Source organism: Sesamum indicum, linkage group LG8 (assembly GCF_026168435.1).
Source record: "Sesamum indicum cultivar Baizhima isolate 11 linkage group LG8, ASM2616843v1, whole genome shotgun sequence".
NCBI lineage: Eukaryota > Viridiplantae > Streptophyta > Magnoliopsida > Lamiales > Pedaliaceae > Sesamum > Sesamum indicum.
This window is the reverse complement of record NC_142664.1, coordinates 31,861,187-31,885,233: the sequence shown is the minus strand read 5'-3', so window position 1 is coordinate 31,885,233 and position 24,047 is coordinate 31,861,187. Positions and strand designations below refer to the sequence as shown.

Here is a 24,047-nt window from a genome sequence, read left to right as displayed (position 1 = left end):
ATTACGGAACCATCACTGGCTGACTGGGTCCTCACTCTCTCTCTCTCTCTCTTCCAAAAACTCAATCTCATTCATATCACACAACTTTTCATTCAAAGGTTCTTAATTCAAAAATAAAAAATTAAACTCCCACTTGCTAAAGAAGAAGAAGAATTCAAACCAAGGGAATACCACCGAGTGGGTATTATAGCAAGGTCAGTCAACAAAGAAAAAGAAGTCGCAAGGAAAAGGAAAGGGATATGTGTATGGATGTGTTGTGAATGAATGATGAATGATGACTATGAGTTTGATTGATTTTCTTTGTAGCTGCCGACGTTCTTCTGTTTGTTAAGACAAAGTGCTTTGTTTTTGCTTCTGATTGTGTCTGTGTGTGTGTATTAGCTAGTCAGTAAGTCATGGGGATCTGCTCCAGTATTTGTGCCTCTCTCCATCATACCCCATCATCATCATCTACTGCTCAATTCAGTTCAGGTATGCACTCAAGTTCAACAACCCTTTTTCTTTTCCCAGGACGATTGATTCATTGATTACTCATACTTTTTCTTGATTTCTCTTCTCTCAATCAAGACTTTGATGAATTGACTCTATTTATCTTTCCCCAGTGGCAGCATCGCAGGCCACTAGCAACACCACTTCCTCCACCTCCACCTCCAGCGGCAGCAGCAGCAGCAGCAGCACTATTTCTGGGAACAGCAGATTCTCCGCCCAAAGTGGTGGAAGCACTAATGAGGGGAGTCCCACTCCCACCCCCGCCGGGCATATGTTGCCCCACCCCAATTTAAGGATTTTCTCTTTTTCAGAACTCAAGGCCGCCACAAGAAATTTCAGAAGTGATACGGTGCTGGGAGAAGGTGGTTTTGGCAAAGTGTACAAGGGGTGGCTCGACGACAAATCCTCTGCCAGAGCTGCTGGGAATGGATCATCCGTCATTGCTGTCAAGAAGTTGAATTCTGAAAGCATGCAGGGCTTTCAGGAGTGGCAGGTCTTATTTATTTATTTATTCTTGTTTTCAATTCCATACTTGGTTGCTGTCTGAGGTTGAGCAGTGAGCATTCATTAAAAGCATCATGAAAAACTTTTTCTTCTTTTTTGGTTTTTATTTATACTTGCAGTCTGAGGTGAATTTCCTTGGAAGACTTTCTCATCCAAATCTGGTTAAACTGTTGGGCTACTGTTGGGAGGATAAAGAGTTGTTGCTTGTCTATGAATTCATGCAAAAAGGCAGCTTAGAGAACCATCTTTTTGGAAGTAAGGGATTATATAATACATACTATGCAGATATCAGCAGCACAGACATATACTTTTGCAGTTTTGTGCTGGATTACACATCTTTCTCGCATATTTCCAGGGGGTTCTGCTGCTCAGCCACTTCCGTGGGATATTAGGCTTAAGATATTAATTGGAGCAGCTCGTGGTCTTGCTTTCTTGCATGCATCAGATAGAAAAGTTATATACAGAGACTTCAAGGCCTCAAACATACTGCTGGATGGAGTAAGCTCGCGACTTGCGCTCTGCTTCTATTACCCTTTCCCGCATCACTTGTGGACATAGATTCTTAACTTATATACATAGATATTCTGATTATTCTAACATTGGCGTTTTGTTTTCAGTCATACCATGCCAAGATATCTGACTTTGGCCTAGCAAAAATGGGTCCAACAGCTAGTAGATCCCATGTAACAACACAGGTTATGGGGACATACGGGTATGCTGCCCCTGAGTACGTCGCAACAGGTAAAAATATGCCAACTCTTTTGAGTTTCTATACAGAAAGAATAATGGACAATGTGGTCATATTCTAATAATAGCATTCTTATCCACCAGGGCACTTGTATGTGAAAAGTGATGTGTATGGTTTTGGTGTCGTCTTAGTAGAAATGCTGACAGGGTTACGAGCACTCGACACAAATCGTCCATCTGGACAGCATAATCTGGTTGATTGGATCAAGCCACATTTATCAGACAGGAGGAAACTAAAGAACATTATGGATTTGCGGCTGGAGGGAAGATATCCGTCAAAATCTGCACTACAAATAGCTCAGCTTGCTTTGAATTGCCTGGAAAATGAACCTAAAAACAGACCCTCAATGCAAGAAATAGTGGAAACACTGGAAAGAATTGATTCTGCTAATGAGAGGCCTAGAGAGCGCAGGGTACATTCTAGTTATCAGACAGTGAATCATCGGCGTGGACAGCAGCCTCTACCTCTGCAGTATCGTTCTCCACTTCATCCGAGGCAGGAGGGTAATCGAGCATATCCACTGCCACAGCGCTCATAATGCCAGTCATTTCGATCAATGTTGTAAGATGGCGTGAAGTAGTTGTATTATTTATTGGCAGATAGAATGAAAAAGAGTAGAGAATCTGTTAATGAGTTTGATGGTTGATGTAAAGATAGTTATTGGTTTGTATATTCAGGAAATTCTAATGATTTGGTGAGATTTTGAACCCAAGAAATGTTATTGAAGACAGAGTTGAAGCTGGACGTGGGAATGCAAAAAATAATTATTCTAATAATAATGCTGCATTGCATGGGGTGGGGTGGTAATAGCATGATGATGATGTGGATTGGATGGAGTTATTAATATACATTTGATTTTTCAATTGCAGTCATTACTACATATCATAATTCCTAATTCTGTGTTTGTAACAACACCACTATCACTCACAATGAAAATGAATCACCACAAAATCTTCTGTTGCCAACTCAACACAACCATCAAACTACTACCACCATTATTATGTTGGTACTTCTCTTAAAATTTGGCATAATTATAAATTTTTTATTCGTTATTTGAAAAATTATCAATACTCTCTGATTTTGACAGTCGTCTAACAATTAACTCAATCCGTTAGGTTTTTATATATTTTTGTAGTGAATTGTCCAGAATGCCTTGGTGGATTAAAAATTATAATTTTATTTATTTTTTAAAATTTTTAATTTTTTTTATGGATTAAGTAGATAACTTTTTGATACCTTTTAGAATTTTTTCATCCATCCCATCTAATTTTTTTTATTTTTTAAAAATACAATAACAACAAAATTGACAATTTTATACATCCATCCAAAAATTACATAATTTCATAAAAAATGAGAGGGGTATTTGTAATATTTCAAACAATAAGTAAATATTCGTAATTGTACCAAATATCGGGAAAGGTCATTGTAATTTACCTATTATGTTAATTACTAAAAAAAAAAATTGTATTTTTGGTATCACAATTTGTGAATTTAGTATATTTAATTCGAATTTACTAAGTCCATAAATTATAAGATAAAAAGTATATAATATCATAAATGAATAAATTATCAATATAAAAAAAATTACTAACCCCTAAATTATGAGAAAAAAGTTGCATCAATCTGGGTCGTGATATGAGGAACCAAAAGTGCAATTCTCAATAATCATTCGTATTGAAATGTATATATGAGAGAGTGATTATAAATTAATAGAGAAAAATAATAAATAAAAAAGAAAGAATTAGCAAGTGAAGGGGCCAATGAGAATTGCCGCGACAAGATACATACAATAATACATAGGCAGAAACCTTAGAAATTGTTTTAAAATTAAAACTAAAAAAGGGGGAGGAGGAGGAGGATGAAAGAGTTTAGGGTTGTGGTTCCCGCTTACGCTGAAGAGAGAGAGAGTTCTTGAGTGAGTGTAGTACGATGAGATCTTCAGCACCATTGGTGTCTGCATTCCTTGTCGGGATCTTGTTTTTCTTGGTAATTCATATTCACAATCACCCCCTCCCCCTTTCTCTCATTTTCCTTTCCCGTTTCTGAATTCACTTCATGGAAAACGGACATAGATCTGCTTCCCATCACACCTCCCCCTTGCATTATAATGGAGTCTTTGATGTTCTTCGACTCTCCTCACCAAACCTTCAGTTCTCACCCAAAACTTGCTCTCCTTTTCTTCATTTATTGCTCAACCCAATATAAAACCCATCCCTATCCCTATCCCATCTTTAGTTTAAGCTTCATTGCTTATTTATCTCTATCCTTTTCCATTTTCTGTTCTACTCTAGTGGAGCTTTGAAATATTCTTAAGGTCGTTACCACTATATATGAGGATCTTGCCAATGTTCTTATTATTTGCGAGTTGTCTTACATAGCATATTGATGCAGGGACTGAATCATGCTTCCGCAGTCAGGATGTCACATACATATGCAGTGTAAGTTGATTCATTTTTCTCTCAACCTATAGCTTCTTTAGCACTCAGTATGTTTGCCTGTGGCCAATTGTATTTATGGTCTCAAGATTGATCATTTGATCTTTTGCATCTCAGCCTCCGCTCTTCTCCTCCTTTTCCAGGAAAAAAGAATGGAAAATGAGTACCCCACTGTATGACTGTCCACGCTGTATTAACAGACAGGTATTTATTTCATTGATTCTGCGGGTTGAAATGTGCTTCCTCAATATTCAAACTCTGAACAAAGGAATTATGCCTCAATGAACAAAATTTGCGTCTCTAAGCTGATCTTTTGCTTTTATTTAATGCAAAAAATGATGGTTCACTTTTATTGTGCTAAACATTGCAAATATTGATGCTTCGTCCGATCGTACTAAACAATTGGTTAGCAGGATCAAAGCAACATCACTTCTACTGCTCGTCCTGATGGAAAGGTAATGACTTTCTTTCTTCATTTCATGGAAGCGATGAGAGTAACACTGGGTATGTTTACCTACTTTATGCAGGAGATTGACATAATGGTAACATACAGTGACCCTTCTGGTGCTGTTCAAGTTAGGAGCGTGAGGTCTAGGGACCTATCAGCATCTTGGGTATGGAAAAGCCCTGGCGAGGGCAGACGTGATCAATCAAGGAGTTCGCTGGTAACCTGCCACACTATATCACAGTTATGAGTTAACTTGTTCCAATATGGTGGTTCTAGTTCACTCACACATTCCATTCATTTCCAGTCACAGATAGTAGACGACCCATTTCAACCTAAAAGGAGCTCTAGAAACACTGATAATGATTCTAATAATGATCATCAATCTGGAGATGAAACACCTGAGGCACAAGCATCTCCCGTGCATCCTGTGAAACTTAAGAGACAGGTGAAATGTGTAATCTGCTTATCCAGATGGTATATTTCTTAGATGGTCCGATGTAATAACTACTTCTCATACTTCAGAGACTTCGAAGGGAAAGGAGAGAGAGGCGAGCAGCAGATCTGATCAAACAAGACAAGGAGATGGACGACCGGATGCAAGAAGCAGCAATTGAACAAGCAAGGGAGCTCGATACCACTATAAGGGGCAAATACAGTATATGGAGGAAAGAATATGAAAATCCCAACTCTGATTCCACAGTTAAACTTATGCGAGATCAAATCATAATGGCCAAAGCTTATGCAGCAATTGCTAAGTCTAAGAATGAGACTGTGCTTTATGATTCCTTAATCAAACATTCTAGAGAAAGTCAACTTGCTATCGGAGAAGCTATTACTGATGCTGAACTTCATCCAAGGTCTTGCTACATCAGTTCTCTGGTAAATTTAATAAGATGTTAGCTTTAGGATCTTGTACAGCATTATTTATTCCTTTTCTTCCTTTGTTTGCATCAGTGCGATTGATCAAGCGAAAGCCATGGGTCACGTTCTCGCTGCAGCCAAGGACCAGTTGTACGATTGTGTTTCGATAGCAAGAAAGTTGAGGGTCATGCTTCAGTCCAGTGAGACTAATGTACAATTGATGAAGAAAAAGAGCTCGTTTTTGATACAGTTGGATGCAAAAACTGTCCCCAGACCGTTGCATTGCATTCCATTGGTTCTCACAACAGACTATTACCTATATAATTATGAAGAGAAAGATTTCCCTAACAAAGAGAAACTCGAGGATACACTGTTGTACCATTATGCCATCTTTTCTGATAATGTACTAGCAACATCTGTTGTCGTGAACTCAACAGTTCTACATGCAAAAGAGCCTGAGAAGCATGTCTTCCATATAGTCACTGATAAGCTGAACTTTGCAGCTATGAGAATGTGGTTTCTTGTAAATGCTCCCGCTGGTGCAACAATTCAAGTCCAGAATGTGGATGAGTTTACTTGGCTCAATTCTTCATACTGTCCTGTCCTGCGTCAGCTTGAATCTGCACGAATGATAGAATACTATTTCAAGGCACATCAAACATCATCCCTTACAGCCGGCTCTGACAATCTTAAATACAGGAATCCAAAATACTTGTCCATGCTTAATCACCTTAGATTTTACCTCCCTGAAGTATACCCAAAGCTGGATAAGGTATTGTTTCTGGATGACGACATTGTTGTTCAGAAGGATCTGACACCTTTATGGTCTGTTAATCTGCAAGGGATGGTGAATGGTGCTGTTGAAACCTGCAAGGAGAGCTTCCATAGGTTTGACAAGTATCTCAACTTTTCTAATCCGAAGATATCTGAGAATTTTGATCCAAATGCTTGTGGCTGGGCATTTGGCATGAATATCTTTGATTTGAGGGAGTGGCGGAAACGTGACATTACTGGAATCTATCATCATTGGCAAGACATGGTATTAAACCATCTGACTCTGATCTTTCCCCTTCTCTTTGGTGCTGTCTGAAAAAAAATTATTTGCTGGATATTACTATAGTTGCTGCATTTCTTTTGTCCATGCATTTTACTACAATATAGAACATAATTTCTGGTAAGGGTTAATGACCGCCTATTGTACACCCTGCTCTTGGATAATTACTTAGATTCACATGGGACAGCCTGCAACTCCTCTAGTTTATTGCATAGTAGTATCAGTACATGTTTTGTTCTGGTGTGTCCTTGAGTGAATAATTGTGGTGATCTTTTTAGAAGGGAATTTTGACAAAATGTACAGTGGAGATTTGTGAGGCTAATGCTTATCAAGGGATGTATTCTTTTTCGGCGAATCAGACAAGGAAATTCTAAAAATTGTTTCCTTCCATTACTGCAACTTAAACCAAAGTAGTTGTACATTTCGTAGGGAAGGCTTGATGTTAATTTTCTCCCTGATCATTGTCATCATCTCTCTGCATTCTCTTCCCACTACTACTTTATGAGGTTAAATTATACAAATTAATCTCATGCTTTACCTTGCTTCTTGATCAAAACTATTAGTGTGAGAGATAATAATTTGACATATGGTCATAGTACATGTACCCAAAAGTCTTACAGTCTTGATTATCGTGAGGTCATCACTTGCTAGATGATGGCTCTAATGCTTATGAAAATTTTGATTGCAGAATGAGGACAGGACGCTGTGGAAACTTGGGACGCTGCCCCCAGGGCTGATTACTTTCTACAACTTGACCTACCCTCTGGATAGAAGCTGGCATGTGTTGGGATTGGGCTATGACCCTGCTCTTAACCAAACGGAAATAGAGAATGCTGCTGTGGTGCATTATAATGGAAATTATAAACCATGGTTGGATCTTGCAATTGCAAAGTACAAATCTTATTGGTCCAGATATGTCATGTTTGATAATTACTATGTGCAACTTTGTAACCTTAGTGAATAATGGCACATGTTCATTTTATGCAAAATAGTGTTTGGAGATGTCACATACATGTTGGCTCTGTATTATGGTAGGCCAAAATGTTTGCTTATTGAAGAGTACCTATAAGAAAAAGAAAATAGGAGTTTTTATATAGGCATAAAGAATTTGCAGGAGGTCCATTGCCTTGGCAGAGATAGCATGTTGATGCTTGTTGCTATCGGATATAAAATTGTGTATGCATTTTATGGGATGGTTAAATTTGAATCAGTTTCATGTCAAATTTTCAATTACTTAATTTGTTTATACACGTTTTTCATTTTTCAGGACAAGTAGTTGGAAGTTTATGCATGTAGAAAATTATAATCATAACGACTGAAGAAGCTCACGAATTAAAATATACGACTAAACTAATTTCAATATTCAGGCATATATTGTATATATAAAAGTAAAATATGAAAATTAGAAAAAATTGAACTGCTACACTGAAAAAATAAATAATAAATAAATGAAAAGGAAATTGAAGGTTGGGGGTTGAAGTTGACGTTAGGTGAGATGGAGAAAGGAAGGAGGAGTTGAGGTGTTGGGACGACTTGTACAGAAGATGTGAATACAAGAAAAAGAAGGAAGTTAGAAGCGTGTGGTGTGTGTAGACGGCGTAAGGGGTACTGTGGTTCTTTCTTTCTCTCTTCTCCTTCCAACCAATTGAGCCATTGAGGACAGTGGAGTTGGATGAAAACATATGATGCAACACTATCTTCTATTACTAATTCTACTACTTACACCAACTCCAGCAGCAGCTAATCATCATATTTCTATCAACTGCGGCTCATCTTCGTCTTCAACTGACAGAGAATGGCTGCCAGATGTAGACGTATTCTTCCCTAATTCCTTCTTCACAATACACGGAGGATCATCCACTACTATTACTACTCTCAGGCACAGGCACAGGCACAGGCAGAGGCTCAGCACCAAACCCCCAACCTCCTTCTCTGTCGACCATGTTCCTTACAACACTGCAAGAATCTCTCTTTCTCAATTCTCCTACACCTTTCAACTCAATCCTGGTCAGAAATTTATCCGTCTTCACTTCAACACCCTCCCCCTCACCTCTTCTTACTCTTCCCCTTTTAAACCCTTTCACGACCTTTTCACTGTTGAAGCCGGTCCTTTCACCCTTCTCTCCAACTTTAGCGCCTCCGCCACCGCTCATGCTCTTTCTCTCAACACTTTTGTTAAGGAATTCTGTGTAACTATTCAAGACAATGAACCCCTCCTCAACCTAATCTTCTCTCCTACACCCTCTTTCTACGCTTTCATTAATGGCATCGAGATTATCTCACTCCCTTCTTACTGTCATGCTGGAGATATTGGAGTCCAAGTTGTTGGCAATCCCCCCAACTCCCTTGTCTATATAGATAACACTACCGCACTTGAATTGGTCCACCGACTATATGTCAACCGCCATTCAAATGATTTCCTACAGTGGACAACACAACAGATGAATAATAATAATAATATCACCATCTGGAAAGTATCTGTGGATGTGGGATTCAGTTACTTGGTCAGGCTTCATTTCAGTGAGATAGGTCTCAGAATTGCAGAGACCGCCCACAACCATTTTCTACTATTCATTAATCACATAGTTGTCTCTACTAGAGCTGACATACTCCAAGCAAGGCCACCCGAAGGCATCCTTTGGTATAAGAACTACATGCTGATGATCAAAGGCCACAAGAGAGAGGGTAAACGTGATATCTTCATTTCTCTGCAACAATCTCAAAGTGATGAGTTCGCTGTTGGAGTTGGACATGGTCCTCTTGAAGGGTTTGAAATATTCAAGTTAAGCAACCATGAGAATAGTCTTGCCAGTCCAAGTCCGTTGCCTCCTCCAACACCAGATTCAACATTCAACCCCATCCGAATTTCTTTCCGACTTTTTGGTCCCACAAATTCAATTGCTACTGTCGTCATTACTATAATTTGTCTGTTAAACGTCATTGTTCATATACTGCAGCAAAATCAGGGGGCTAACTTTGCCGATGACGACGAAAACAAGCCATCAGCCAGGGCTCAACGACTTTGCCGTCGCTTTTCACTGGCTGAGATCCAATCAGCCACAGAAAACTTCAATGAGGCATTTGTCATCGGAAAGGGAGGATTTGGTAAAGTCTACAAGGGGTTGGTTGATAAAGGGAAACAAACTGTGGCCATAAAGCGATTAAAATCAAACTCCAGACAAGGGAAGCGTGAGTTTTGGACAGAGATTGAAATGCTTTCTGAGCTCCGGCATGTCAATCTAGTCTCCCTCATAGGCTACTGCAATGAGCATCGGGAAATGATTCTTGTTTACGAGTATATTCCATTTGGATCACTGGCTGACCATCTCTACAAACTTGCTAGGAAGACCAATATTTTTTCTTCTCTCTCTTGGAAACAACGGCTTAGCATTTGCATTGGAGCTGGTCGGGGACTGGACTATCTTCACACTGGCCATGGGATCATACATCGTGATGTAAAGGCTTCAAACGTTCTACTGGATGAAAATTTTGTGGCTAAGGTTTCAGATTTCGGCTTAGCTAAAACTGAAAGTGGAGGCATAGCTAGCACGAATCTTAAAGGCACATTTGGATACTTTGATCCAGATTATTTTAAAACTCGTAAATTAACAACAAAAAGTGACACATACTCCTTTGGTGTGGTGTTGCTTGAGGTATTGTGTGGGAGACAAGCAGTGGAGCCATGGGTTGAAGAGGATAAGCGTAGTCTAACCATGTGGGCACGAGATAACATTAGCAAGGGAGAGGTTGATCAGATTGTAGATCCAAGTCTGAGAGGGGAAATCTCACAAGATAGCCTCAAGGCATTTCTCAGGGTTGCTGAAAGATGCTTGCATGAAGAACCAAAGAAACGGCCAACAATGGCACATGTTGTGATAAACCTTGAATTCGCGCTTGAGCAGCAGGAAAATGCAAAATCTTTGTTGCAAAATCAGATATTTACTGTTCCTGATGTCTTTCCATTCACTGCTGAAGCTCAGCAGGAGAATGTTAATACTTTGGTACCAAACAATAGAACAAATGTTGCTGGTGTCTTGCCTCAGCAGGAGAAAGCGAAACCTTCAGTACCTAATGAGACCAAAGATGCTGACAGTGTGATGCCATGTACTGATAAAACTCAGCAGGAGGAAGCAAAATCTTCGCTAGCTAATGAGATAACAAGTTTTGCCGATCCCTTGCCATTTAGTGATAGAACTATCTGTAAAGTGAGCCAAAGACAACTAACAACGGCTTCTTCTAATGTTCAAAGTGGTGCATCTACCCCAAAAGAAGAAATTAACAGCAAAATGATCAATGCTGGGAAAAAAGATTGGGGAAAAACCACAATGCACAAGCTATCACGACTTCTGCCATGGGATACATTTTGGAACACGGGAAAACCATCAAAGAGAAAGGGCTTGGTCAGCATCTCAGTATCAGGTATTGATTTTGCTACAATAAGTTTAAGAGATATGTGTATTTGTATGTTGGTTAAAAATCTTAACACATTTATTACCTGGTGCTACCATGTTAGTCTAACTCGTATCTTGAGCAATTCAAATGTTCAGCTAGCACAGGACTCACAAACTAAAACAGCAGGGGAACCTTAATATGGATTGTTATTGGTGCATCTTTACCTTTTACTTATGAGTTAGGTTTCTTCAATTTAGCCATAAGACTTGAAGCCTTGGTTAGCTAAAGCAATAAATTGATTGATGTTCATACTTCAAAATTCTGTTGGCTAGAGCCGGAGAAAGGACTGATGGTCTTGACATGGCTATATGCTAATTTTTCCCAACTAATGGTGATAACAAGTGTGGTTCACAAGATAAAGCAGGAATTGGTGGAAAATTTATCATTTGTTACTCTTAATCAAAGTATTGTGCTTAATTGCAACAGTCGTGATGTAATAATTATTATTTCTATCAAATTTCAGCTATATTATTAATCATAATTAAAAAGAAAAAGGAATGTGTAAAAATGGGTTTGTTCACTGATTTAACCTGGTTAATAATCACTTTCTCTCGTCATAGTCTTGAAATTGATGAGTTTATATTTTGCAGCACCTATATCACATAGGAGCGGCAACATGACATTAAGAGGCAGCACTAATACTGAGAAGAAAATAAGTGGAACGGCGCTTCCGAGTCCCAACTTAAGAATTTTCTCGTTCTCAGAACTGAAGGCCGCCACTAGAAATTTCAGTAATGATAGAGTTTTAGGAGAAGGTGGCTTTGGGAGGGTTTACAAAGGTTTGCTCCAAGGGAAATCCAGTACCAAAAATGGAAGTGGATCACTCATTGCGGTTAAGAAGTTGAATTCTGAAAGCCTGCAGGGTTATGAAGAGTGGCAGGTACTTGTTAACTATTTTCTGCAAGTTTCTTAATTGGACTACTACACATAGTGTGAGTTGCTTAATTGAGTACTATTTGGTGCTTTTTCACTTTGCATTCACGTTTGATGTTTTAACAACACCGAATGTGCAGTAGGATAACTGTAGGAAAGTTAAGTATGCATTTAGAGAAGAAACTCAAAGAGGAACAGGAAACTTCACTCAATTCATTTCTACACCAATGAGTTTTTATACTATACAAAAGTAGAAGTCAATACCAAACCTCCAGGATTTAGGGAGATATGTTCCCTGTAGTTGCAGCCTAAATTTAGGAATATCACATACATTTTCAAACTTCTAGTACATTATATTACAAAATATTAAAAACAAAAGATGACATAGTCTAGTGCATAGCTTTGAATTAGCAACACTTCACTAGAACCTTCATCACTCCTCCTTGATGCGAAAGCTGTGCACAACACCAAGTTTGTTTCTAAGCTCTTCAAATCTGTTTTTGTGCAATCCTTTGGTAAATATATCAGCAACTTGTTCTTCAGTAGGACAATGCAACAACAAAACTTCACCTTCTCTTTCAACTTGCCTGATGGCATGGTACTTGATCTTGATATGCTTGGATTTCCCATGAAAAACAGGTTTGCCACAGCTGATTTATTGTCAGAGAGAATCTCAGTTGCACAACTTTGATTAAACTTTAAATCATCCAAGATTTTCCTAGCCATAAAGCTTGATTTACAGCAACAGAAGTAGCTATATGTTCAGCTTCAGCTGTAGATTGAGCAATTGAACCTTGTTTATTTGAACTCCAACATATAACACCTGAACCAAGAGTGAAGCAATAACCTGAGGTGCTTTTTGAATCATCTAAAGAGCTAGCCCAATCACATTAGTGAAGCCAAGAAGTTTCAGAGTTGAACACTTCCTGTAGAACACACCAAATGACAATGTGCTTTGAATGTACCTTAGGATTCTTTTAGCAGCTTTAAGATGACTTTCTGTTGGCACATTCATGAATCTGGAAAGAATACTTGTTGCATACATAATATCAGGTCCTGTGACGGATACAGCAAGGACCCTATCATACTTCTAAGAATGGAAGGATCAACAGACCCTGTGCCATAATTCTTTTGCAATTTTTGCCCTTGAACTGTTGGGGTGCTGACAACCTTGCATTTTGCCATAGAAAACTTCTTCAATATTTCAGCTGCATATTTGTTTTGGGAACTAAAAGTACCTTTGTAGTTTGTGTTACTTCCATTCCCAAGAAATAACACATCAACCCCAGATCATTCATCTCAAACATTTCGCACATTTGCCTCTTGAATTCATCAACAGAGTTTGAGTCACTACTAATGACAAAAATATCTTCAGTATAGATGAAACAATCAGAACTTCTTCTGCACACACTTGCTTCACAATAAGTGTTGCTTCATTAATGCTTCTTTCAAAACCCAAGTCAAGCAAATAACTATCAATCTTTGAATACCATGCTCTAGGGGCTTGTTTCAATCCATATAAGGCCTTTTTTTCAGTAAATAAACCTTATCATTAGTATCTTTGACAACAAATCCCTCTGGTTGCTCAATATATATTTGCTCATTGAGAATGCCATTGAGGAAAGCTGATTTCACATCAAGTTGGAACACTTCCCAACCTTTGTGAGCAGCAATAGCAAGAAGCTGATAGTATCAAACCTGGCTACAGGAGCAAAGGTCTCTTTGAAATCAATCCCTTGTTGTTGAGAATAGCCTTGCACAACTAATCTTGCTTTGTGCTTGTTGATGGAGCCATCAGGATTGAGTTTCAATTTGAACACTCATTTTTTTCAACCATATTGATCTCCTCCTCCATGGCAGTTTTCCAAAGTGGAGACTCCATTGCTTCAGTGACATCCATAGGTTCAAGAGTAGTAAGATTACATCTACTATAGATGTCTTGGAGTGATCGAGTACCTCTTACAGCAAAATTTTCGTCGTCTGAGCTTTCCTCCTGTGAAGTGACATCTTCTTGATGAATATTTTTTGAATGAGCACTTTGGTTCGAAGAGCAAACAGTCATTCTTTCCCAATTCCAAGCATTGTCCTCGTCAAATTTGACACTTCTGCTCACAAAAAACTTTTCAGTATTGGGATTCAAGTTCTATATCCTTTTGAAACATCGCTATACCCAACAAAAATGCCAATTTCAGATTTCTGATCAAGTTTGTCCCTTTTCACTTCAGGAACATATGCATAACACACACTTCCGAAAACTTTTAAATGAGCCACTGATGGTTTAACACCTTTCCAGGCTTGATAAGGTGTTTTTCCATCAATAACTTTGGTTAGAAGTCTATTTTGAAGATAGACAGCAGTGTTGACCACTTCTGCCCAAAGCTTTTTAGGCAAACGCTTTTCAAATAATAATCACCTGGTCATATTCATAATGGACCTGTTTTTTCTTTCTCTTACACCATTTTTTTGAGGTGAGTAAGTGACTCTAAATTGATGAGGATGCCCGCCTTTTGCAAATATTGCTGAAATTGAGCTGAAGAATATTCTGTGCCATTGTTGGACCTCAAAAGTTTAATCAAATGACCACTTTGATTTTCTGCTTCAGCTTTAAACTTCAGAAACATAGCAAAGACTTCAGACTTGCTTTTGAGAAAATAAACCCAACAGTACCTTGTGAAATCATCAATAAATAAAAGGAAGTATTTGCTTCCACCATATGAAGAAATGCTCATAGGTCCACATACATCAGTATGGACCAATTGATGTTTTCATTTGCTCTCCATGCTTGATCAACTAGAAACGGAGTCCTACTAAACTTGCCAAGTTGAGATACGCCAACACACCAGAAGGCACATTCATAATAGGTAAATCACTTACCATTTCTCTTTTCTCAAGTAATCTCAATGCATCATAATTAGTGTGTCCAAATCTTTTATGCCAAAGACAAGAATTAGCTTCAATACCAACAAAAGCTTCAACTTCATGATTTTTTAAATCAAGATTAAAACTCCTATTTTTGCATTCTGATTCAGAAAAGCTTCATGTCAAGGTGATCATAAGTTTCACAAGTTCGATCCTTGAACTCAATGGTATAATTCTTTTCTAACAATTGGCCAACACTTAAAAGATTTTGCTTGATGTCAAGTACGAACAACACATCAGTAATAAGTTTTATACCCGAAAAGGTTTGCACTGTTACAACACCTTTTCCTTTAACATCCACAAGTCTACCATTTCCAAGTCTCACCTTTGAAGATTACTTTTCATCTAAAGACTTGAAACTTTTCAAATCTGATGACATGTGGTGTGTGTAACCACTATCAAAATCCAAGCATCAAGATTTTCAGTTGCAACTGAGCATTTTTCAGCAGCAACAGCAACAAAAAGCTTCTCCTCCTGCACTTCAGGCCCTTCATTGACAGGTTGAGCTTGATTTTGGTTGTTTAAATTGCTTGGACAAACTTTTTCCATATGTCCAAACTGTTTGCAGGCTTTGCATTGAACTCCTGGCCTAAACCAACAATAATTTTCTGTATGGTTGTGTTTTTTGCAATGAGGACAAGGTGGGAACTTCCTCTTTTGTTCTTCCCTTTGTTATTCTGATAAAATTTCTTTTCTTTCCCTTTCTTTGAGTGAGAGCCCTTCTTTGCATCATCAATATGTGCTTTTGTTTTATGAGATGCAACAAGAGCACTTTCAGTTGAGTTTTCTTCTTCTCTAAAAGCTTTTCCCTGCTCAGCAGCTTGTAGAGCATTTTCAAGCTCTTGAAGACTGAGCTGCGACAAATCCCAAGTATTCTCAAGTGATGAAATTTTTGCTTCAAATCTTTCTGGAAGAGTTACCATTACTTTCTCCACAATCCTTTTTTCAGGAAGATCCTCACCATCAACCTTATCCGGTTAACAACTTTCATAACTCTGTCAATATACTCTTTCGCATTCTCTGTCTCCTTCATCTTGAGAAGCTCAAATTCCTTTCTTAAATTGAAGATCTGCATCCGTTTAGTTTCTTCACTGCCTTGGAACTCAATTTTCAACTTGTCCCAAACTTGTTTGGCTGATTTTCAAGCCATGATCCTCGTAAAAATAGTCTCATCCACTGCTGCATGAAGATTGCTTAAGGCTCTATATTTTGTGGAGACCTTTTCTTCATATACTTTATGCTGATTCAGAGTTGGATTCTCTGGCAACTCAGCTTCAACATCTGATTCAACTGCCTCCCACAGTAGTAGACCTCTTAGATATGCTTCCATCTTCACAGACCATGCATGATAATTTTCACCTGTTAAGATTGGAGGAGAAGGAGCAGAAAAACTGCTGCTTGTAGCCATCACAAGAAGCACTTAAATTTCTCAAGCACACACAGTCCCACAAAGATCAGAATTGCTCTGATACCACTTGTAGGAAAGTTAAGTATGCATTTAGAGAAGAAACTCAAATAGGAATAGGGAACTTCACTCAATTCATTTCTGCAGCAGTGAGTTTTTATTCTATACAAAAGTAGAAGTCATTACCAAACCTCCAGGATTTAGGGAGATATGTTCCCTATAGTTGCAGTCTAAATTCAGGAATATCACATACATTTTCAAACTTCTAGTACATTATATTGCAGAATATTAAAAACAAAAGATGACATAGTTTAGTGCATAGCTTTGAATCAGCAACACTTCACTAGAACCTTCATAAAAAACACATCATTGCGTTTCCCATTAAAGATGGTTTTTATCTTTAGCTTTCTTTAATTCGGCATTCTTGTAAGTCGAATTTCCTTGAGCATTATATATTAGGAAATTTGAAAACCAGTGTTTGGGTATAAGCTGACCTTAAGCATATTAAAGTCATTCTCTTTGAGGATTCACAAATTCATCATGTTTGCTTTTGGCTAGAGATTGTTAAGTTATCTTCAGATACCTGTATGTTTCTATTGTTTCTTCACCCCTTTACAAGGATGAACATCTTGTTCATGGAGAAACATGATTTTTATCTTGCTCCGCATCTCCCATCTTCTTCAGTAATCTTACAAGTATCTGGTGCTCTTCAAATTAAATAATGATCAGAAAGAAAGGCTCTTACTAGAAGATAGCCGCACAAATTACTGTTTGTAGATCATATTGCTTGCACATATGGCATCGGAAACTACTGCAGGAGTTCCCATTGAGATTCAAATACCAACATGATTAAACATGTGCAGAATGAGGTGAATTTCCTTGGAAGGCTTTCTCATCCTAATCTGGTTAAGCTGTTGGGCTGCTGTTGGGAGGATAAAGAGCTAATGCTTGTGTATGAATTCATGCAAAAAGGCAGCTTAGATATGCATCTTTTCAGAAGTAAGGGAGTGAATAACAATATGATTCAGATGTGTTCTCCTGCAGTTACGTCTGAGTTTGTTTATTTCCTCCTCTTTTTCTGTAGGGGGTTCTGCTAGCGAGCCACTCCCATGGGATATTAGGCTTAAGATATTAATTGGAGCTGCTCGTGGTCTTGCTTTCTTGCATACATTAGATCCAAAACTTATCTACAGAGACTTCAAGACCGCAAACATATTGCTTGATGAGGTAACCACGTGTGCTCCCATGTATACGTAGGAGAAAAGTTATTATGCCTTAAAGGAAAAGAAAGTTATTTAGATTATGTTTATGTTTCTCTGACGTTGCCATGGTCTAATTTTGAGTCTCAGTCATACCATGCTAAGCTAACTGATTTTGGTCTTGCAAAATCGGGGCCAATGCCTGGTAACTCCCATGTGACAACGCGGGTAATAGGTACATATGGCTATGCTGCCCCTGAGTACGTGGCAACAGGTAATATGCTTATAATAATTCTAAATTTTTTGAGCTTTTATGCAAGAAAAAATATTGAGACTCATAATATATTCCTATGAACCAGGGCACCTGTACGTGAAGAGTGATGTATATGGGTTTGGCATCGTGGTAGTAGAAATGCTGACAGGGATGCGAGTACTGGACACACATCGACCACCTGGAAAACATGATCTGCTAAATTGGATAAAGCCATATTTAGGTAACATGAGAAAGTTAAAGAAGGTAATGGATTCGGGTCTGGAGGGAAGATATCATATTGGATGCGCGTTGCAAATAGGCCAGCTTGCTCTAAATTGTGTTGAAAATGACCCAAAGAAGAGACCATCAGCTCAAGAAATTGCTGAGACGCTGCAAAGAGTTGATTCATCAGCATCAGCTGTTGAGAAAGCTAGCCAGCCTAGAGTACGATTTGGTTAGCCCCAGGAGGAGAAGGCTTGAGCAGAGTATTATTATGTATGTGATGTCCATCAAAATATGTGAACGAGATATGGCCAATACTTGATAAGTAGTTAATTAAATTTCTTTTGTAGTCAATCTTGTTTACCATAGGAGAAGAAGTCTCTATCAACACGCAAACACATACAATATTGTCATTGAATGATACGAATTTTTCATGTATGTTTGTGTGTATGTACGTACTCTTACAGGACTTCCTTAAAGCACGTTACAAAATCGATTAATTAAACAAACAAAAACAATAGATATGTTTTTAGCACATTTTATTTTGCATGTCTTACTTTGAAAAGTTATTTAAAAAAAATATCCAATTATTATTATTATTAATACAAGATACCATATAGAACGTGTTTATGATATGATTTCCAATTTTAACAAATTGATGATTTATTGGTTAGCACATAAGTTTCCAATTATTTAATTTAATGGATGGGTGTTCTTTCAATTCAACACAACCATCAAAATCATTCATCCAACAACAAGAAGTAGGAAAGGAGTAACAAACAATTACAATTAGGGTTTTTTCTTTTTTTCAGCAATTGGTTAAATTCATCTCTGTTAATTGCTATCGGAATGCCATCCGGCTTTCATCTCTCTGCCAATCCCATAATCAAAAGTCTGTTTGTCAATTTTTCCTTGTGAAATACTATCATGTTATCCATATTTGCTTTCATTCTCTGGAGTTTGGACTTCAACTAATTTCTAAGATTTACTTTCCTGGTTAAAGATTTTGCATTTGCTCCAAAGCCTTGAGTTACGGCGGAGGCGCCTCCAGTTCCACAACCATGCAGCATCCAGGAGTTGCCCATGAGTCAACAGTTACACTGTTGGTTCGCCATCTCCCCGAGGCGATTCCACATGATACTCTTACTAGACTCTTCTCTCACTACGGCGCCTCTTCTGTCCGACCCTGTTCCCATGGAAGGTTACCCCAAATCACTGCTTTCACTCCCTCTTATTTATTGTTGATTCCATGTCTACAAGTAACATGGTTATTGGTCGATTGTAATGTCAGTTTATTTCCTTTACTTTTCTTCTTGTTTTCCTGGCCATGGTTTCTTTTCTTTTTTCTTTTTTCTTTTTTATTCCTGATCCCCTGCCAATCAAATTTATGATGCTCTACGCCGTTTCCTCGTCTTGTTTTGGTTTGCAGCTCTTATCTCACTTTTCTACTGCTACTCATGTAACACGCTTACATATAGGGTGAAAAATTGTGCTTTCGTTGATTTCAAGAATGAAACATCAGCATCTCAAGCTCAAAAGCAGCTGCATGGGTATTTCCTTTCTATCACCGGCTTATCCACCTTTTTGTTATTGGAGGAGTCCTCATAATAATACATTGCCGAATTCATGTTGTCACTATTCATAACGCCAGTTTAGAGTCAGTCTGAATGAAATTATGTGGTTCAGGTTGCGGTTTCTCGGCAAGGTCTTGTCAGTCGAGAGAGCTAGTAAAGTAATTGAGGACACTAAGCATAAAAAAAGTGAAACACAAACCAGGAAAGATACCGACTCCATGATGAAAGATGCTTCAGTCCCCAAAGTTTCTACTGATCATTCGAGAGGGGGTCATAGTCATGCTAGTGAACCCATTGCTGATAAACTTGGTGTCGACTACCCATTTCCTCTCCATCTTGAGTATGTTACTCTATGTACTTCTGAGACCGTGATTATTTTTGTTGTATTTTCATGCCTTTCTGTATTTCTTAGTCCATATCCTATATGAGCTTCTGTTTCTTACTATTTGGACTCTTTCTTCTGTATGTATATTGCTTCTGGAATTTGTTTGGTTGTTTGAGGACACTTGCACTTGTTTTTTATGGATATATCATTTTCATCTGTGGTCTTTTTATCGATCTACACACTAGTTCAAGTAATCAGTTTCTGTTACAGATATGCATACCCACCACCCGATGGGAACATTTTGACCAATGTTGTAAATGCTCTTATTGCTGTTCCCCGATTTTATACACAGGTTATAGTAATTTTGTCTGTCCCCACTCCACCCTCCTGCTCTCTCTTTCTCCCCCAAGCAATTAAATATATTCCTCTGTGTCTTTGCCCAATATTTATTTCTATATTCATAAGTACAGGTTTTGCATTTGATGAACAAAATGAATATTCCTGCTCCATTTCGCAAGGCACTGCCTACTCCACCTCTGACAGTATCAGTTCCTGTTCCTCCTCCACCACCTCCACCATCCTCAGAGACCAACATGGAACATTTATCTAGTAGCGAGTCAGAAATGGAGTCTTCGGATGAGGTCATCCTCTGGTCTTTGCTATTATATCATTTTCCTATTTTGTTTGCATCAGGTCCTACTGGAAGTGGTATGATGGCGGACCACCTCCAGAAAAACACTTTTGTGGAGTCCAGTTTGAATGCATTATACTGTTATAAGGTCATCTTTGTGTTTCAAGTAGATCCCTAATGCATAGAGATCGTCATCCATACTAGGCGCAACTGAATCCTATATTTACATCCACCATTTGTGCAAGTCCTAGGCATTTTTCTCGAACAGATTTTCTTCCGATTCTCTTGTTTTTCTTTTTATAATTATTGTCCCGAACCCGAGTAAATGTATTGGCCTTTCGCATATGAAACATAATTTGTGTTTGGTCGATGTCACTTATGCGATCAACTTTGAAAGAAGTGGGAGGATAAGTTGAACCTAATTGACATTCTATTGATTTCCTATTATGGGTCCAGCTGTTGATGAGGATGTGGTTCATGAGGTTGTTGGATAATGGATAGTATAAGGGTTGCCTTAGTTGCAGTGGAGAAGCCAAGAGTATACAAAGTGCTTTATTCCAAAAGAAATTCCAAATGAGTTTGGCCAAGAAAGATCCAGTGACTGGTTGGTTCAGTTGGAGCTTCAAGCCCGCAATGGCTGATAAGTACAACTTTCAAATAATAATAGCACGCCTTCCTAGGAACCTTATACATTTGACATGATACTATGAATGGAAAATTGATGAGCTTTCTGCTATGAACATCTGTATTTGGAATTTCTACAGGCTACTCTTTCTGCCAATTTGTTCTATGATTCATCCTTTTATGGGACATTTCCCCCTTGTTTAACCCTCCAGTGAAATACAAAACAAAAACTATTCCCCAAAAGCCACTGATCTATAAAGATCTCGATTTGTAGTATTACTTGTTTTTAGTTTATGCATCTTGCTTTCCTGACTGTTCCATTAATTACCTTTCTTTTGGTTCCTTGTTGTTGCCCCTTTTCCTTGATCTTTTATACTGGCTTGGTTTTTCAAATACTATTCAATGGTTTAGGATGTTCGAGGAGATGCTGGACCTAGTAGAAAGCGTGTCAAGCGACAAGCTATTGTAGGTCCTGCTGTTGACAAGGAGGTGGCGCATGAGGCTGTTGGACTAAAACAAGTTGCATTAGTTCCAAAAGAAAAGCCTATAATAAAAAAAAAGAACCCTGTACTGCAGGTCATAGCCTTTGACCTCTGATATCATACTTTAACACCTACCTTCTTTTGAAAGATTGTAATGTACGGGGTTCCTGATACTCATGCAGATAAAAATAGCACCTAAGCAGGTTCAACCTGAACCAAGGCATGATGATGCTGGAAAGGAGGCGCAAGAGCCAAGACTAGAAACTTTTGATCATGAACCTTATGCGACTCTAGAGGAGCTAAATAGTGGAAAATTGCCTCCAGAGGAAATATTGTCACTCCCTAGATTTAAGGTATCAAATTACTTGTACTGAAAATCTGTTGATTATGAATAAATGGGGGAATCTAAGAAGGGAAAATGGGGGTGTTTGCTTGCTTTCACAGGCCTTTAGTGTTCAGTAGATTTTTTTTCCTTATTTTAGCTTGAATGAAAATGTATGAAATTTCTTCTCACCAAATTGATAATCCAACAAAAACAGATGCTAGAATCTGAAAAATGGTGACTTTTTACCAAGGGGCTTAAGTCCAGTGGACATGGATGAGAATTCCCCGTGGACTCTGAACAACACTATGAAATAGGTTGGTGAAAATATGCAAAACTAGTGTGTTTTTACATGCCTAGGGGCCAAAGTGGAGGTGGTCAAATTTCCCAGAATAAGGGACATTTTACTGAAAGAAGCTTTTGGGATGTTGCAGACAGATATTTTATAATTGGTCTCCAGGAATTGAAAATTATCAGTGGAGCTTATGCATAATGAATGCTTGCCTTCTCATTCTGAAAATTTATTTTCTTTCTAATAAACAGAATTATACTGCTGGCGATCCAAGTCCTGTGTTGTACATTAAGAACTTGGCGAAAGATGTGGTTGTTGACGATTTCTACTTTATATTTGGTGAGCTTACTTCTATATCTTCGTCTGTCTTAGTATTGTCCATTAATCTGGCAACAAGTGATCTGATTTTGGATTTTATTTTATTTTGTTTTAGTTCTTCCTGGGTCAATTACAGAACTTTATTCATAAGGAGTTTCTGCTTTATATCATCTTGCTTTACTTGTTCCAGGATCATTTTTTGGCAGCATTGATGCAGCCAAGTCCAATCTTAGTGTTAAATTAATGCAGGTGAGATATCTTGATTTACTTGCGCATTCCAAATCCAAACCAATCCCTTGGTAGTTTTATATTTGAAGCATCCGTTTTCTCCTATATAAATTTTCACATCTTTGTGTGTGTATAAATGGTGATGCTGTTCTTTTTGTATGAAAATAGAACATCACATGTTAAAACGAAAGATTTGCGTTAGAGGAACTTTATGAGCTCTTTCATCTTAGAATTCTCAGCAATTCCTTTACATTATATTACCTGACACAAGAAAACATTCTTGTTCTTATGCATGAACAAACAGTACCCAGAAAGTGGCATCACCGGAGAAAAGTATTAGAGTGTCTTAGATGCTACAAATATTCAAAGGTCTATTGTGGAAAGCTGTCTTGTGAGTGATGAGTTACGTGTTGGCATGATGTAGTGCACCAAGCTCTTGATTGGGACGTTTCTTGAAAGCGAACCTCATATTCCTCCCTGCTTCCATTATCATATTGCTGCAGAAGTTTTATTAACTCTCTCCACTTCTTTCAGGAAGGAAGAATGAGGGGTCAAGCTTTTATTACGTTCCCTACAGTTGAACTTGCTCGTAATGCTTTGGTATGGTTTCCAACACGAAGCAATCTAATGGTTTTCCTCCTTTTTTACATGCACTACAGAAATTTGATGTTGGGCAATTAATGGGAATTGCTGAATTTTATGGCTGTATGTCACGTGCATTAACTGACTATATAGACCTGATGAATGAATTGTTTCATGGACGAGTGCAGAATGTGGCAAATGGTTATGTATTTAAAGGCAAGCCTATTGTCATCCAATTTGGCAGGAACCCAGCCGCTGCTAAAGCCAACTAAATGAAGAATAGTTACTAGTCAGCAAAGTAGTTTGGATTATTTGAAGTGAAGGAACATTTTCCTTGGTTGTTTTGCTCCCTGATGCCCAAACAGGCTGACTTGACGTTTATCTAGTTGATGTTTATTATTTTCTCATGCAAGCTGTGACAAAAATTTATCACTATGTTTGTTTTTGTTTTTAGCCCATCTCAAAGATGGGCCAAAATATTTGCATGTTTGGATCATATTATTTTGTAGTTTTCTAACATATTTTAAAGTATTATACTTTATTTATAAATTATGGCCCACTCTAATTTCTACCTTTTTCGTTTCTTTCTCTATTCCATGAAATGACAGCATAGCTGTTACTTTATACCTTGCTTGGATAGAGATTTTCGAACACGCACGCTGGTTTTGGAGTGTGGTGCACGGGGGCGGTGATGTAATTAGGGCCTGTTAATGTGTGAAAATCACATTTTGTTGTTTTATATACTAATGAGCGTGCACAACTAATTAAAAATATTGAAGAATTAATTATTATTTTTTAAAATGTATT

At 38.1% G+C, this 24,047-nt stretch overlaps 4 protein-coding genes across 13 annotated transcripts; all 4 read left to right on the top strand.

The window, feature by feature from the left end:
* The first annotated feature begins 6 nt into the window (after positions 1-6).
* On the top strand, positions 7-2,485 carry LOC105169863 (putative serine/threonine-protein kinase PIX13). Of its 2 annotated transcripts, XM_088883807.1 has the most exons (7): positions 7-194; positions 382-471; positions 603-982; positions 1,113-1,248; positions 1,349-1,491; positions 1,611-1,734; positions 1,825-2,485. In XM_088883807.1, the coding sequence occupies exons 2-7, from the start codon at positions 396-398 to the stop codon at positions 2,277-2,279; spliced, it is 1,314 nt and encodes a 437-aa protein (XP_088739933.1). In that variant the 5' UTR covers positions 7-194; positions 382-395; the 3' UTR covers positions 2,280-2,485. The 2 variants fall into 2 exon arrangements, with proteins under 2 accessions (XP_088739933.1, XP_020552122.2); XM_020696463.2 differs by lacking the exon at positions 7-194 and having other exon boundaries at positions 201-471.
* Positions 2,486-3,554: 1,069 nt separating this feature from the next.
* Positions 3,555-7,749, top strand: GAUT3 (galacturonosyltransferase 3). Of its 4 annotated transcripts, none has more exons than XM_011090408.3 (9): positions 3,555-3,727; positions 4,133-4,179; positions 4,320-4,380; positions 4,590-4,631; positions 4,704-4,841; positions 4,929-5,069; positions 5,147-5,481; positions 5,579-6,524; positions 7,228-7,749. In XM_011090408.3, the coding sequence occupies exons 1-9, from the start codon at positions 3,671-3,673 to the stop codon at positions 7,501-7,503; spliced, it is 2,043 nt and encodes a 680-aa protein (XP_011088710.1). In that variant the 5' UTR covers positions 3,555-3,670; the 3' UTR covers positions 7,504-7,749. The 4 variants fall into 4 exon arrangements, with proteins under 4 accessions (XP_011088710.1, XP_020551855.1, XP_020551857.1 ...); XM_020696196.2 differs by having other exon boundaries at positions 4,587-4,631; XM_020696198.2 differs by having other exon boundaries at positions 3,617-3,727; positions 4,294-4,380.
* Positions 7,750-8,025: 276 nt separating this feature from the next.
* On the top strand, positions 8,026-18,300 carry LOC105169860 (receptor-like protein kinase FERONIA). 2 transcript variants are annotated; one of them, XM_011090407.3, is made up of 6 exons: positions 8,026-10,958; positions 11,582-11,871; positions 17,052-17,187; positions 17,273-17,415; positions 17,623-17,661; positions 17,747-17,901. In XM_011090407.3, exons 1-6 carry the CDS (start codon positions 8,222-8,224, stop codon positions 17,759-17,761), a joined length of 3,360 nt encoding a protein of 1,119 aa, XP_011088709.1. In that variant the 5' UTR covers positions 8,026-8,221; the 3' UTR covers positions 17,762-17,901. The 2 variants fall into 2 exon arrangements, with proteins under 2 accessions (XP_011088709.1, XP_011088708.1); XM_011090406.3 differs by having other exon boundaries at positions 8,028-10,958; positions 17,538-17,661; positions 17,747-18,300.
* Positions 18,301-18,507: 207 nt separating this feature from the next.
* Positions 18,508-23,736, top strand: LOC105169859 (RNA-binding (RRM/RBD/RNP motifs) family protein). Of its 5 annotated transcripts, none has more exons than XR_002287695.2 (12): positions 18,508-19,063; positions 19,341-19,412; positions 19,549-19,776; positions 20,032-20,113; positions 20,232-20,402; positions 21,428-21,592; positions 21,681-21,851; positions 22,364-22,451; positions 22,621-22,679; positions 22,963-23,060; positions 23,193-23,258; positions 23,429-23,502. XR_002287695.2 is itself a non-coding variant. In XM_011090405.3 (12 exons), exons 2-12 carry the CDS (start codon positions 18,924-18,926, stop codon positions 23,510-23,512), a joined length of 1,326 nt encoding a protein of 441 aa, XP_011088707.1. In that variant the 5' UTR covers positions 18,510-18,754; positions 18,866-18,923; the 3' UTR covers positions 23,513-23,736. The 5 variants fall into 5 exon arrangements, 2 of the variants coding, with proteins under 2 accessions (XP_011088707.1, XP_088739932.1); XM_011090405.3 differs by lacking the exon at positions 22,963-23,060 and having other exon boundaries at positions 18,510-18,754; positions 18,866-19,063; positions 23,429-23,736; XR_016066784.1 differs by having other exon boundaries at positions 22,963-23,258; positions 23,429-23,511.
* Positions 23,737-24,047: the final 311 nt, after the last annotated feature.